The 13,650-nt window shown below is 39.7% G+C and overlaps 1 protein-coding gene across 2 annotated transcripts in view; it reads left to right on the forward strand.

The window, feature by feature from the left end:
• The window catches only part of LOC111869000 (endoplasmic reticulum metallopeptidase 1), a 36,969-nt gene extending 26,921 nt beyond the window's left edge, over window positions 1-10,048 (forward strand). For both annotated transcript variants that reach the window (XM_033753286.1, XM_023860166.2), the window contains exons 11-14: window positions 964-1,169; window positions 1,751-1,866; window positions 3,252-3,427; window positions 4,793-10,048. In XM_033753286.1, the coding sequence (XP_033609177.1) occupies window positions 964-1,169; window positions 1,751-1,866; window positions 3,252-3,427; window positions 4,793-4,957 (663 nt within the window). In that variant the 3' untranslated portion in view covers window positions 4,958-10,048. The remainder of the gene's footprint in view (window positions 1-963; window positions 1,170-1,750; window positions 1,867-3,251; window positions 3,428-4,792) is intronic.
• Window positions 10,049-13,650: the final 3,602 nt, after the last annotated feature.

Raw genomic sequence — 13,650 nt, forward strand, 5'->3', positions numbered from 1 at the left:
TTGAAGTTCATTGTATGGGTACATTTGTACTTGTCAAAGGGTTAAAGTTAGTGATAGTGGTTGGGATTCAACCCGAGATATTTCTCACTACTAGGGTGTTGTAATAACCCCTAGGCAACCACCAGTGGTTCCAAACTGTGTATGTCAATGTACCTCAGACACTGGATATTTTCTGGCATATGATTGGTATGTGTTGCTTTGTATTTCCCCATTTTGCAAGTATTACATATTATATACAGTGTAGTTGGTTGAGGCACTGTGCTACAAGGCAGAAGGTTGTGGATTTGATTCCTGACAAGGTCCCTGGATTTTTTAATTGACCTAATCCTTCTAGCCGCACTGGGGCTGACTCGGCCTCTAACAGAAATGAGTACCACAAATCTTCCTGGGTGGTGAAGGGCAGCCAGCACATAAGGCTGACACCCTCACCACCATCTGTGAGCCAATTATCTAAAAAATATTAGAGCTTCAACATCTCACAACCCTATGGGCCTCCACAGCCTGTTTACAGGGTTACCTTTACCTTATATACAGTGTATCCTAGGTTTAATGGACTAATTGGGGGAGGGGGTGTCCGTTGTTGCCATATGTCTGCTAAAGCCAGATGTCTATATTCCTCACAAACACGTGATGGATATACCCAATTTTAATTTTTCAGTATATTGTAACACTGTTTTACACTCAGGTTTGTCTTTTTTCTTTTGTTGTCCATAGTATGTTAACTTAAAAAAAATTGTAACACAGAACAAATCAAACACAGCACAACACAAGATTAGTGTTAGAATGGTCTCTGTACCAGATAATGCATGATGTTTGTAGCACAACTGACAAAGTGCACATACATATCGACCAGACTATTACAGGGCAGTACCAACATATCAACCAGATATGATGGGGAAGTGCCAAAGAATTTTGTTCATAAAATCTGGATGTGTTAAATAGAGGATTTACTGTTTGTTGCAGCATGCAGATAGGACATTCCATGATGAAGCAGGAAATGTTAAGCATCATGATACAGGGTACTGGGTTGTCAATATGGACCAGAACAGTCCCCACACAGTGAAGTCACTAGTCTCAGAGATGACCCATATGCAGCTGGTAGACCAGGACTGTGTTCAGCAAGTGTACTGTGGCATGCCGTATCTGATGCCTGCTCTCTCGTTCATATGGTATGTTTATTAGAGCAACTGCCTGAACCAGTTCATAACATTGTAACTAGTTTCAAGGTCTCTGGCTCCCATCTGTGTCTTCATCTCTGAAATGTCTGTTTCTCAGAACTGCATGACGTTACAACCCAGAAGATAGAAATCTTCGTATTCACCAACATGAGAGACTCAGATCCAACAAAAATAAAGTTTAGCAAAGGTGTCGTGTAGTTGAAATAGAAAGTGGGAAGGTTGCTTGATGCTAACAATTAGAGACTGAGGTATATTTTGCTGATGTCGTGGGTCTGTAATGTTCAATGAAATGCAGTAGAAAAGTGATGTATTGTTGATAGGTCAGAAATATTACTCTTCATTAATTTTTGGTATCCATTCTGCACAAGCATGTGATGGAGAACACAAAAGAAATAAAATTGATTTATATCTGCAGTTAAGTGAATATCAGCACCATATAGGAGTGGAAATTTGCAAAGAAAATATGTGTACCCCACTTGAACACACCTTTTCAGTCTTTTTATAATTGTTACTATGCAGACACTATTAAAGTAGATCATTGTTTGCTAATACTTCACATGGATATTTGGCAGGAAAACCCACTGGATTCCTGGGCCCCCACCATTGATTTCGTTGCCAACGACATTGTACCTGAATAAAAGTGAGATGATATCACACGACCACAAGAGATTGACCTTCACCATTACAGGTGAGAATGGACCCTGCCTGTTGTGGGAACTCCAATATACTGGTTTTTCCCACGTCATATGTCCAGTAAGGGCAATAACTTGAATGGGCCTTGGACAGTGGGATAATAACTCTTGAGAGGATATATCTTTAGTAACTGATGCTTCATTTAGTTCTGAAGCTGAGGTTCTGTCAAGGTATTCATTTATATTTTGTGATTTCACCATACAGAAGCCTTTTGTGTTGTGATTCCAATGAGAAATACACCCATCGCCTTCACTGTGTGCCTCCATCTGTCCACAAGTATCACGTTGAATGATGATGATTTTCATAAATGTGTGAAAATCTTCTTGGGTGATCAGCGATGTCAGTGCTGAACTAAAAACCAGCATTTAAAGATCATCAGGGTCAACCCTGAGAGCTGATCTCCCAAGAAGATTTTAGCATATTTATTTGCCATGGAAGCTTCAGATCTACAGGATTTTCATAAAGTTTAATACAGGGGAACTTGCTGCTAGTTTGTTGGTTACTTAGCTTAATCTTCAACACTGAAGATGGATGCAGTACATACATCTGAAATGTCAGTAAGCATCTACCAGTCTACACAATGTCACATCCCAGAAGATGATACTGTTCATAGTCACTGCTATACAAATCACAGATCCATCATAGGTAAGGGATATCAACTAATTGAAAATGTGAAGTTGGTATTGTTTCTCTACCCAAATTATCTTGTAAGTAAAACCTGTACTCATACATATAATCATATTTCATTATGGCAGTACATCCTCGTAAGTCAGGGCGTGCTTACTGCGACTTTCAGAACTGTGGAGCTGCAGAATTGGTATTTCTGCCAGTTTTGGGTTCAAAACTGGCTAAATCTAGTATAAAATATCTCTGCTTGCCACCGTCATTGCTCAGTTCTGGCAGTCATATCTTTGTAAATATGGGGATTTCAGGGCTGTTAAATTCATGCTCATGTTAAGCTGGAAGTCCAGTTGCTTGTCTTCACCTTCGTAGCACAATCTGCTTCTTAGCATGGAAATGGATACCTTCCCCTTGCTGGTTCAGAAGAGACCAGGATATTGAGGTGTGTGCCATCAAACATTATTGACAGGTAAAACGTAAAGCTATCCCTGTAACAGACCCTGAAGGCCCATAGGAGTGTGAGACATCGAGGTTCCCACATTTTTTCTAGAAAGTCATCTTACAGATGGTGGTGAGGTTGTCAGCCTTATGCATTGGCCACCCTTTATCCCCCAGGAAGATTCTTGGTCCTCATTTCTGTTAGAGGCTGAGTCAACCCCAGGGCCATAGTGCGGCTGTAAGAATAGGTAAACTGAAAAAAAAAATGTGATGACCTCACCGGGAATCGAATCTGCGACCTTCTGGCTTGTGTGTGTGCAGGTCCAGACCACATTGGTGTGATCTTATCTCCAGTTCAGGGTGTAGTACTTGGTCATTGGAGCCTGTATGAACAAGAGAGACCGGCAGGCCCTAAGTGGAATGGACGCGATACTTATTTCATTTATTATGCTTACGCCTCCGATCCTGGGCCCTGGACATTCTCGATCGATCTTAAGGTAAATAGAATGTAGTTGCTTGTTTGAGAACAGACTGAGGGAGTTGGCTTGCATTTGACTCTCCTTCAGAAGACCTATGATTGAATCCTGGGATGTGCAGATGTCATTGAGGTTATTCTCTGTGGTGCACATCAAAATTAGAATAGTAGTATGTACATATTAGCCTCATTTTATATTACAAATGTTTAGTCTGAAAATGGACATGTTGCCTATACACAGGTCAGTCCTTGCAAATCGCTGATGAAAGTGGTATGGTAAAGGTAAAGTTGTCTCTGTGCTTACTTAATTAAGCAGCATGCCATATAGTTATGGGGGAATGGAGGTTGCTTAGCTTTTAGCTTTGTGGGATGGGATGAGACTGACTCCACTTGGTACATAGGCCAGTAATTGGCGTGTTGTGTAAACCCGGGATGATAGATGAGTTTGGAGTATTTTGGTGGGATGAGAATTGGCAGGGGAAAGCAAAATGCTCAGAGGAAATCTGCCTCAGTACCTCTTTATCCACTATAAGTCCCACATGACTTGACCTGGGCTTGAATCCAAGCTGCTGGGGTGGAAAGCTGGTGACAAACTGCCTGAACTATGGCACGGCCCAGGAGTGGAGGTATATTACCACCATCGCACTAAGAGAAAGTTGTGTCACATGGGGTAGAACCTGTCCAAGATACTTACATGTACCTCCTCCTCTGTCAGTAATCAGTTGTGGGGCAGTCTATACCATAAATCAATGACTTACACATATGTAAATACATTATTGAATGTAATGAATGAATGTATAAGGGGTGGGCCTTCTCGGCCCTTGCACCACGACCTGCAGTGATCTCTTGTGCCTCCCCTTTTGATTATCCCTTCAGGAATCCTGCGCTTCAAATGAAGCATAGGATTTTGTATGTGGGGGCGTCGAAATAGTCACTTGGTTCCATAAAGTATTGACCCAAGTGACGTAATCTTAAATAAGCTAAGGATTTACATTCACACAGGATATGTGTGGCTGTTTCATTTTCTTCTTGACACCTCTCACAAGTGGGACTATTACTTAGTCGCAGTTTGAAGGGGTGTCCTTTAGGGTGACAGTGTCCTGTAAGTAGTCCCACCACCCATCTTACTGAATGTAAGTCACAGTAGCTGCTTCCTCCAGACATTCATGATTTGGCGTGAATGCTTATATATACATGTTCATTAACACTGAGAAACATTACAGAAGCTTTCACTGATATAACGTTTTGAATAGGCATGGCAGAAATATTTTGCTGATGAACATGAAACCATGTTTGGAAACTTAAGTTAAGAGAGTGGTAATATCTGTACTACCGTCTGGTGGATTTGTAATTTTGGCAGTGATGAGGATTAAATGTGTTTAACTAGGGACCTCGCCTTTCAAACCGAACAACCGTAGATATGGCTGTTACAAGTCACTTCATGCATGGCCCGGCGCAGGTTGGAGTCCGCTTTCGTCGGTTCCTCTTGCAGTTTCCACCCTGGACTGACATTACTGCCTGGACTGCCACCTATGCATCATGGAAATTTTGACCAACATAGATAGAGGTAGACCAAACAATCAAATTTGCTGTAGGGTGCTGACCAGTGGTGCATTTATGAAGTGAATGGATGGGGCGACTGTTTCTGCTAGCATGAACTTGTGAATTTATAGAAGATTATTAATCACAATTTTAGCAGTAAGTATTCCAATTGATTTCTTCAGCTTTATCCTTTATGCAGAGCGAAACATTGCTTATATATGCACCAAATGGTTAAATAATCTGCCTTCACTCATTCCTTCCATGTAACATCCAAAGAGGCAGGGAGTGTTACACATCATAAGAAGGGGTTGACACATATCATGAACAGTTGACTGGTGTGTACCGCCTGCACAGTTCTCTTATCTCTTAGATTTAATTGGGGTAGTCCCCTTATAGTGCCACTAGCTCAATTCTAACTATGAGTACATTTTAGTAGTTCATAAACATAGTTAATGACAAAGTTTCATAGCTCAAAGTAGGTCATAATGATAGGAAGAAATGCTGCATATTGCTTCATTAAAATGACAGGTAGTGTATCTTGCAGTAACAACCAAGAGCTTTGCTGTAGAACAATATCCCTCATAGACTTTCTCTAAGAGAACATTTGTTGAAGTCCAGTGCATTGTTTTAGATGCCAAGATTGCACTGCGGTATTTTGGTTGTACATAGCAAGCAATATTATTTTGTATATTACAGAATTAAGCATACAGCATGTAATGTACATTATTTACCTGTTAAAATCCTGGTGGTTACTATATATACCACCTGCTTTCACATACTAAAACTCTGACTTGTATCCGTAGAGTGTGTTTATTTGTCGTCTCTGATTTGTGCCCACAGAATGTATTTGTTCATTTCATGTGGTTCTCACACTAAGCAGTGACTATTTCCCTAAACAACATTAACCCATTGGTCATTGTTGCAGAGACATGTTTCCTGTGAGGTACAAACTGAATTATTATATATTATTTAGAAGAAATTCAGTCTTTAGAAAAGTCAGCGGTATGTTAACGACTGAAGGTCGGTTGACCAGTCTGGCTTGGTGTCAGGCACCCATCTGGGGCCCAAGACCATGTTTTTATTACCGTCAGACAGTTGCAGATTTGTTGATGTGGGGTGCCCTATCTGATGAGAGGATGGGTCTGTTGTTTACAATTACTGCTGGCCCTCGCCAGTGCATCATATTTACTGCCTTTGAATTCAGCGGCCAATATCCTTTTTAATGCGAGTATCAGATGTAAAGTAAATTAACTTGCTTGAGATGTGCACAATTGGTAATAAGGTACAAAGAGGAAAAAATTTGGTAAGGCGAATTGGAGAGTATGCGTGAGTGTCAACAGTGACATCATATGCCACTTCATAAATTGTGAGGGCATTATGTTTTATAAAGATCATGAGATTTAATGTATAAATGAGTCTTCTATCAGTTTTATTTCAATATTATAATTCCATGGTGTGTTTCAATAAACTCGTAGTGAAACTACAGCTGTGCGTAAACTGGGGTGTACTGAGTTTGTTAGTGCAAATACAGGGAGCCCATGTGATCAGTTTCTGGCTTCAGAGATTCTTGATCAATGAAATGGCACTGGGCAGACATTTCTCCCTCTCTCCATGTGTGTGCATGCGTGCGCATAAAATAATTTATTCTGTTCCGATTGTACTAGGGCAGTCAGGAAAAATAGTCTACAAACAGCTTAAACCTAAGTTTATAAGGGAGTTTTCTGAGGCTGCCTCCCCTACTCCAAGAAAATTATTGGCACCATCCACGGCCGATAACTCAACTAATCACCTTGCCAGATTTTTTTCTCATGATTCAGCATTACAGAATTTTGAAGTAGAGATAAGTGAAATTGTGATTCTGTTTTTCAGATGTTTTAAGTTGAATTTAGCTCTTTGTATGAACTTCGCACTTTAATAGTGATGTGTGATAAGTTGGCTCTTATTAAGCATTATCCTTGTTTGAAGTTCATATTTATCTTGCCATAGTATTACTGAGAATATGGCTCACAGCTAGTATGTTATTTTGTTATCGTGAAAGTGTTCTGATTTTTTGTTTTATTTTCTCATATTTGTTTAATGCTGGGCATTCCAAAGCAAACTGTACAAAGTAACAGGTCAAGTTTCACATAGTCCTTACCTGTTTGTGTTGAAGTGTACTGAAGTTGTTGAACTAATACTGAAAATAACTTCAGTAAATATTAGTTGTGTAGTTGCGAAGATTTTTAGATGTAAGGGTCCAAAGTTATCAAAACCAGTATCTGTTGGCATATTAGGCTGTATGAAAATTTGGTGTTTATTGGTAGATCTTGAAATACCTTTCAAAATATCTGTCACATGACCGTTTTTTGATTAATTGTAGCTGTAAAGTCTAGATGACAGTGTGCCTGTCCACTGAACCCCGTATCAGATAACACAGTTTAATAGTTCTGACATTAATTTTGTTGTCATCACCAGCTTTGAGTAGTTATTTCACATGCTGGATATTATAAGTTAGAAGAGGGTAGGCACTATTTAGTTGTACTTAGCAAACTGACAGAATATAGCATGTCACAAAGATAGTTTCAGCAGGCCAAGACAGTATTACTGCAGGTGCGGCCAAATTACTCTTTTAATAGCTCGTTGACTGTGGGGTATAATTTCTGGTTCAGATGGGATTTGTTATAAGAATTACATCATAATTTTTTTAATGAACTGCAGTGTCAGTAGTTGTTAATTGTGTTATTTATTTTATGATGATGATTATGATTATGATATTATGGTGATGATTTGAGACTGTTTTTACATTTCTCATAAAGTACATCGCTTGTAAACAGAGGCACAGATATTGTAATCACTAGCAGTTTGTATCTTCCCATGTTGGCATATGTAACAATGTGAAACTGCCATTGTATTCTGTTGGTGTCTCTCGTAATCAGTATGCACCAGTAGTAGCTTGCAGGATCAATGTGACTGGTGCCTTAAAGTGAATCTGTTATCCTAGCAGATGAGGGGATCTGATGTTCAGCGGTAATTGGGGATATTGCAGATGATCTCACAGACTTGATTCTTTGAAGCTGGGCAGTAGTTGCGTTTCTGCTTATTCGCAGTTTCAGATATCATTAGGAGATTGCCATGATGCGTGTAATAAAATGTGTAGCACAGTGCCATATTGAGAACAATATTTGTCTTAATTTACTTGCAGTATACTTTTAATTTAAGAGCACAGCAAAGTAAATGTGCAATGTGATGATAAAGGTGCTATGATTGTTCAATTAAGATGTTTAAATAATATGTAACACTCATCTTTATCTGTGAAAGGTTTAGCATTACAAATTATGGATTATTGACAGTTTTAGCTGTGGAAAGATGGACCTTTCTATTGTTAAAATATAAATTTTGAAGATTGGATTATTTATTCGAACAGAGTTGTTTGTCACAGGATGGGGCTTTACTATGTTATAGAAAGATGTAGGTGATTTGGAGATGTGTTTGCTGGCCTAGAGTTAAGGCCTTAAGGTGGGGTAAGACACACCTGTGTGTCTGAAGATCATGTTTTCAGAACACAGGACCTGAGTAGACTGTCTGCAAATTGTTGTTTTTTTTTTGTATTACTGCAGAACTGTTACCACTGCACATGAACATACTGTGATGTCCTTGTGGTCCATAGTCAGCACTTACATCAGTGAAGGACACTATTTATTTCTTTATTGAAAGCCGTAACAACACAACAATTAATAATATATGTTTATATGTAGTTTCATGTAGTACTTAACTACATATGTGTTTTGGTTTTCAGAAAGCCATAATCAGGTAAATACAGTTAAAAACTTCTTTAGCTATTGAATTGTGTGCTAATTACATGATGTAGTATTAGATTTTTCAAATAGTATACAATAATATAAAATTACAATGAAAGTAAAAGTCTTAAAATGAACTAGTTACATAATTAAAATCCAATTAAGAATTGTACATATAATTATGTTTCAGAGTAGGCAGTTGTAATTGTAATAATACGTGGTGGTGCTTATGCGGACATGTTGTGTACACAGACGGTTGTTATGGTGCTCGGAGGTCCGTTGCTATATTGTACGTTATTATTTAATTTTGATATCTCTTTACGGGTGCCTCCATTTATGTGTATAGGTCCGATCTGGTGAGGAGATGAGGGTGTCTTGGAAGCCAAAACATGTAGTAAAGTACTACTTGAAACTAGATACATATATTATTGTTGTGTTCTGACAGCTTCCAACAAAAAATGTATAATACACAACAGGATGCATCCACTGGGGGGGGGGGAAGACACTATTTATTTTGTTTTATGTAATGACACTTTCAGTTCCTGAGATTTTGTAGTGTTAAATGATGGGATGACTGGTGAATAATGACTGGAAAGGATGTTTAAGGAAGTGGCCATAGCCTAATTTAATGTATTATCCTGCAATTTTACTGTAGGGACTATGGAAAACCGCATAGTCAAAATAGCCAGACTTCAGGGCTGAGGCTTAGTACTGAGCTAGATAGGTGCACTGGTGCGCCTAGCCTAAGGTCATGAACTTGATTGGTGCACTGGTGTGCCTTGCCTGAGGTCATGGACTAGATTGATGTACTGCTGCACCTATCCTAAGGTCATAAACTAGATTTGTGTGCTGGTGTGCCTAGTGTGAGGTCATGAAGCAGGGTCATCTGTTCTTTTCTGAAGGTGATTTGAATGATGACTGATGGAGCAGAGTTGAGAGGAGCACTCCAAATACGTTCCTTTTCAAATTGGTATCTCTTCTTGGTCTTAGAGTTCGTCTATTGCATATAGAAATGTTTTTAAGAGACCTGACCCGCAGTAGACATACTACACAGTGCATAACATCATAGTTGACAGTATTAATCAACAGCACAGATGATGTACTGAATAGAAGTTAAATTTATTTGTTGCCTGCTTTTCATTAAAAATATGTGCTATCAAAAGAAGGTAAATGTAAAGGTATCCCTGTAACAGGCTGTGGAAGCCATAGGGTTGTGAGACGGCTAGTCAGCCAAATTTTCTAGACAGATCACAGAAGGTGGTGAGGTCAGCATTAAGCTCTGACCGCCCTCTACCCCCAGACAGATTGCTGGTACTCATTTCTGTTAGAGGCTGAGTCAACCCCAGAGCCATAGTGCGGCTGGAAGCAGTTTAAATGAAAATTTAGAGAGTTTCATGAGATTCATATTTTACCATATATCAAAGTTCACAGTGCCTAGTGAATAGTTATCAGAGATGGAATTTCACTCAGCAAACAGATGCTACTTCTCAGTTATACATTTACTTTATGCAGTTTATGGTAAGAACTTATAAAAGCCATTAGCATTCAGATCTATAACAACTGTCAAATGTCATTGCACCAGAAGTAGATTTTCAGATCAGTTATTGGGTAATCATTTTCAGACTGTTGCAAGATTTGAATGGGTAGTGCATAAGCATACTTCGTAATTGTACCCAAATGTTCTTTATTTTTTTTTTTTCCGTCGCAGATCCACTGAAATTTTGTGATATTACGTTCAGGAAAGGGAAAGAATGACTGTATTCTCCCCCCCCCCCAACACATCAGCCTGTCAGTTACTTCCCCTCTGTGTGTTTTCTCACCCTCCCACATGATGTCACTTGTTTTCTGACTTTTGTTCCTTCTGCAGGTTCTCTTTCTTTGTATGCAATTGTGCAATGTACATGTGGTGTGCTCAGTCACAGAGGTTGCGCAGTCTAAGGCATGAACTGTCTTCATTTACTTGGATGCTGGAATCGTGGGTTCGAATCCCACTGAAGGCATCAATGTCTCTGTGTTCTTTTATTCTGTTTGTGTTGTACTGTGTCTTTGCAATGGCTGACCACTTGTCCAAGGAGTCCTACCTTCTGTGTAAAAATGATTACTAAACTAAAGATGAGGCTGGGGCCCAACAAAGGGCTGTGAACCCATTGATGAATGAATGAATGAATGAACATATGATGGGGAGAAGGCAACTCACTTCAGCTCTCACTACCCATGTTCATTTTTTTTTTGCCCAATTGTAGATACGACACAATAATGAAAAAAGAAAGGAAGTGGATACTTCATGATTAATTTATAGAAAAATACACATTAATAGATATTTGATTTATACTGTGAAGAATAATTACCATGTTTTGTAGAAAATGCTGCACTTGAATTACATTAACCCGTGGATAAGTTACTGAACAGGCTTTTGTGGCAGGAATACTCAAGACTTTATTTTAGGAGAAAGCTCAGTCCGGTTACCTGCTATTCTAATGAAGGTATTTTGTTTCTTTCCTCCGTCCTCAAGAGTAAGCTGAAATACTGCCTTAAAACAGGCACCTGATCACCTTCTTTTAGATCCTTTCCTGTTTGCTATTCACAGTACAATATAACTTGGTGCAGTTTAAACAAAATAAGAATAAATCAAGCAAGCTTATATCAGTACTTCTTTTGGCTTATTTTGGACTTCACCCATCGTCTGGTATGTAAAANGAAGTACAGTATAAACCATCGTCAGAATCCTTTCGAGCCAAGCTTATATCAGCCAGACACATTATCTATCTGGTTTTGTAGTGCATTCTTCTGTGCTGCCAGAACAGCAACATCTCTATTTACAGCTCCTTTGTGGAGCAGTGAATTTGAACACAGAACTGAAGAAAATCTTAAATAGAGGTAATTTAACACAAATGATAAATTTGCGATCATTGGAATTTAACATCAAATGAGGAGAATCCTTATCTCAAGCATTAAATGGGGGCTCCACTGTACCAGCAGAAATGTTTAGATTTTAAATAAACTGTCTCATGTTTACTTAATGTATGTGTTGAATGCATAATTAAGCATCATGCCATGGGGAATGGAAGTGCAACTCTATGCATTGTTAACCTCAGCATTAGATAGAGGTGACAGGTTAGCTTCACATCCTGGTTGCTTTAACTGTGGGGCAAGAGGCCCTGGTTTCCTTTGGATAGGAGACTGGGTGAACCCAGACTTTAAAACAATTTCTACATGGCGCCACATCCCAGAAGACGGCTTTCTTCATAGTCACTGCCGTGAAAACCTCAAATCGTACACAGATAGTTTTGTTCAGAAACTGATGTCAGGCTCGTGTCCTACTAGATGAAAACAATTAGGCACTGAAGGATATATTTCATGTTTATTGGTTAGCTTCAAGACTTTCCTATCTTGTGCACTCCAGTCATATTTTCCAATTGCATTCATTATAATTTTGCATACTTAATTGGCCTTGATATTCATTTAGTGAAGATCATATTTGTTATTACAGAAAGTTAAAGGCGCTGCACAGACACATAAATATTGACCTTAAAATGTTAAAGGTCCCTGTGCTTAACTAATTAAGTACTACACCATGAAGACATATGGGGGAGTGGATGTATAGATCCAAGTTTTCTTGGCCTTGGCAGTAGTTTGAGGTGAGTGGTAAGTATCATGCCCCTGCCACTTTACCCTTGGGGAAGGAGCCCCTAGTACCCATTTTATAGGAGGCTGGGTGAGCCCCAGAGCCAGTCTAGATGACATGGAGGAGAGAAAATTCTTTACCCTACCAGGACTCGAACTCCAACCCCTCAGCCATCCAGCCCATAGCCAGTCACTTTATCAACTACACTATCCCAGCTCCTGAAATACTGACCTTATATTTTATTAAATATTTTATCATATCAAAAACGTTTCAGATAAAAGTTGGAGATCATACTTGATCTGTATGTTATATCTTGTACCAAATTTTTTATATGAACTCATATAGTTAGTTAGTTAGTTAGTTAGTTAGTTAGTTAGTTATTGGAGAGGGTGGGTGTCCCCATGCACTGAGACCAGTATTGGTCCATCGTGCTTCCCTTTATGATATTCTACCAGTCTCTATACCCTACCGATATTGGTGCGTACCATCAGTCCCGACCGAGCCAGCGAGTTCAGCCTCTACTGGCTTGATGATATCTATAATGCTTCCCCCATCTATCAGAGGCGTTAGAGACTACTGTTGGGCGGGAAATGCCCTTGAATTTAGCTCAGTGACCTCCTTTGGAGATATGAGGTTCTTTTACGTGCCGTAAAGCTACGACACGGGACCCACGGTTTAAAGTCCCTCCCGGAGGACTTGTTCCCTNCCACCCAGCCTCCTATCCAAAGGGCACCAGGGGCAATTTCCTCATGGGTAAAGTGGCCAGGGCGTGAAGCTGGTCACTCACCATCTAGTGCTGAGGTCAAGACTGGTGGAGCTCTATCTCCACTCCCCAGTATCTCTTAATGACATTGTGCTTAGTTAATTAAGCACAATGACAACTTTGCCTTTTTACTGAAAGAAGAGAAAAAAATTAAGTTGACACTTTTTAGTGTACAGAATGCAAAAATTCATCCAAATTCATTCACTGATGTTGTAACGCCGCAAGCAGGGGGGCGTGGAGGTATCCCTCCTTGCCTCCACAGCTTATGCTGTAAGGAGTCAACACCAGAATCCTAGCTTACCCTCGGCCAGGATTCTCCGGTTTCGGGGCTCCCTTCTCTCACTTCAAGCTGCCACCATCTATTATATGTCCTATGTGAGGTGATGTAAGTGCCAAGGGCCGGTAGCACGTAGTCGCGCGTTCTCTGTTGGCTGGCCCTTTCGGCGCAGTCACCTCTAATTATTGGAGTAGAGCGGGCGTGTCTGGTCTGACCCGCCTCTACCTATCGTCTGTCCTTTTCTATCGTGGGGACTACCCCC

Source organism: Cryptotermes secundus, unplaced genomic scaffold (genome assembly GCF_002891405.2).
Source record: "Cryptotermes secundus unplaced genomic scaffold, Csec_1.0 scaffold336, whole genome shotgun sequence".
Lineage (NCBI taxonomy): Eukaryota > Metazoa > Arthropoda > Insecta > Blattodea > Kalotermitidae > Cryptotermes > Cryptotermes secundus.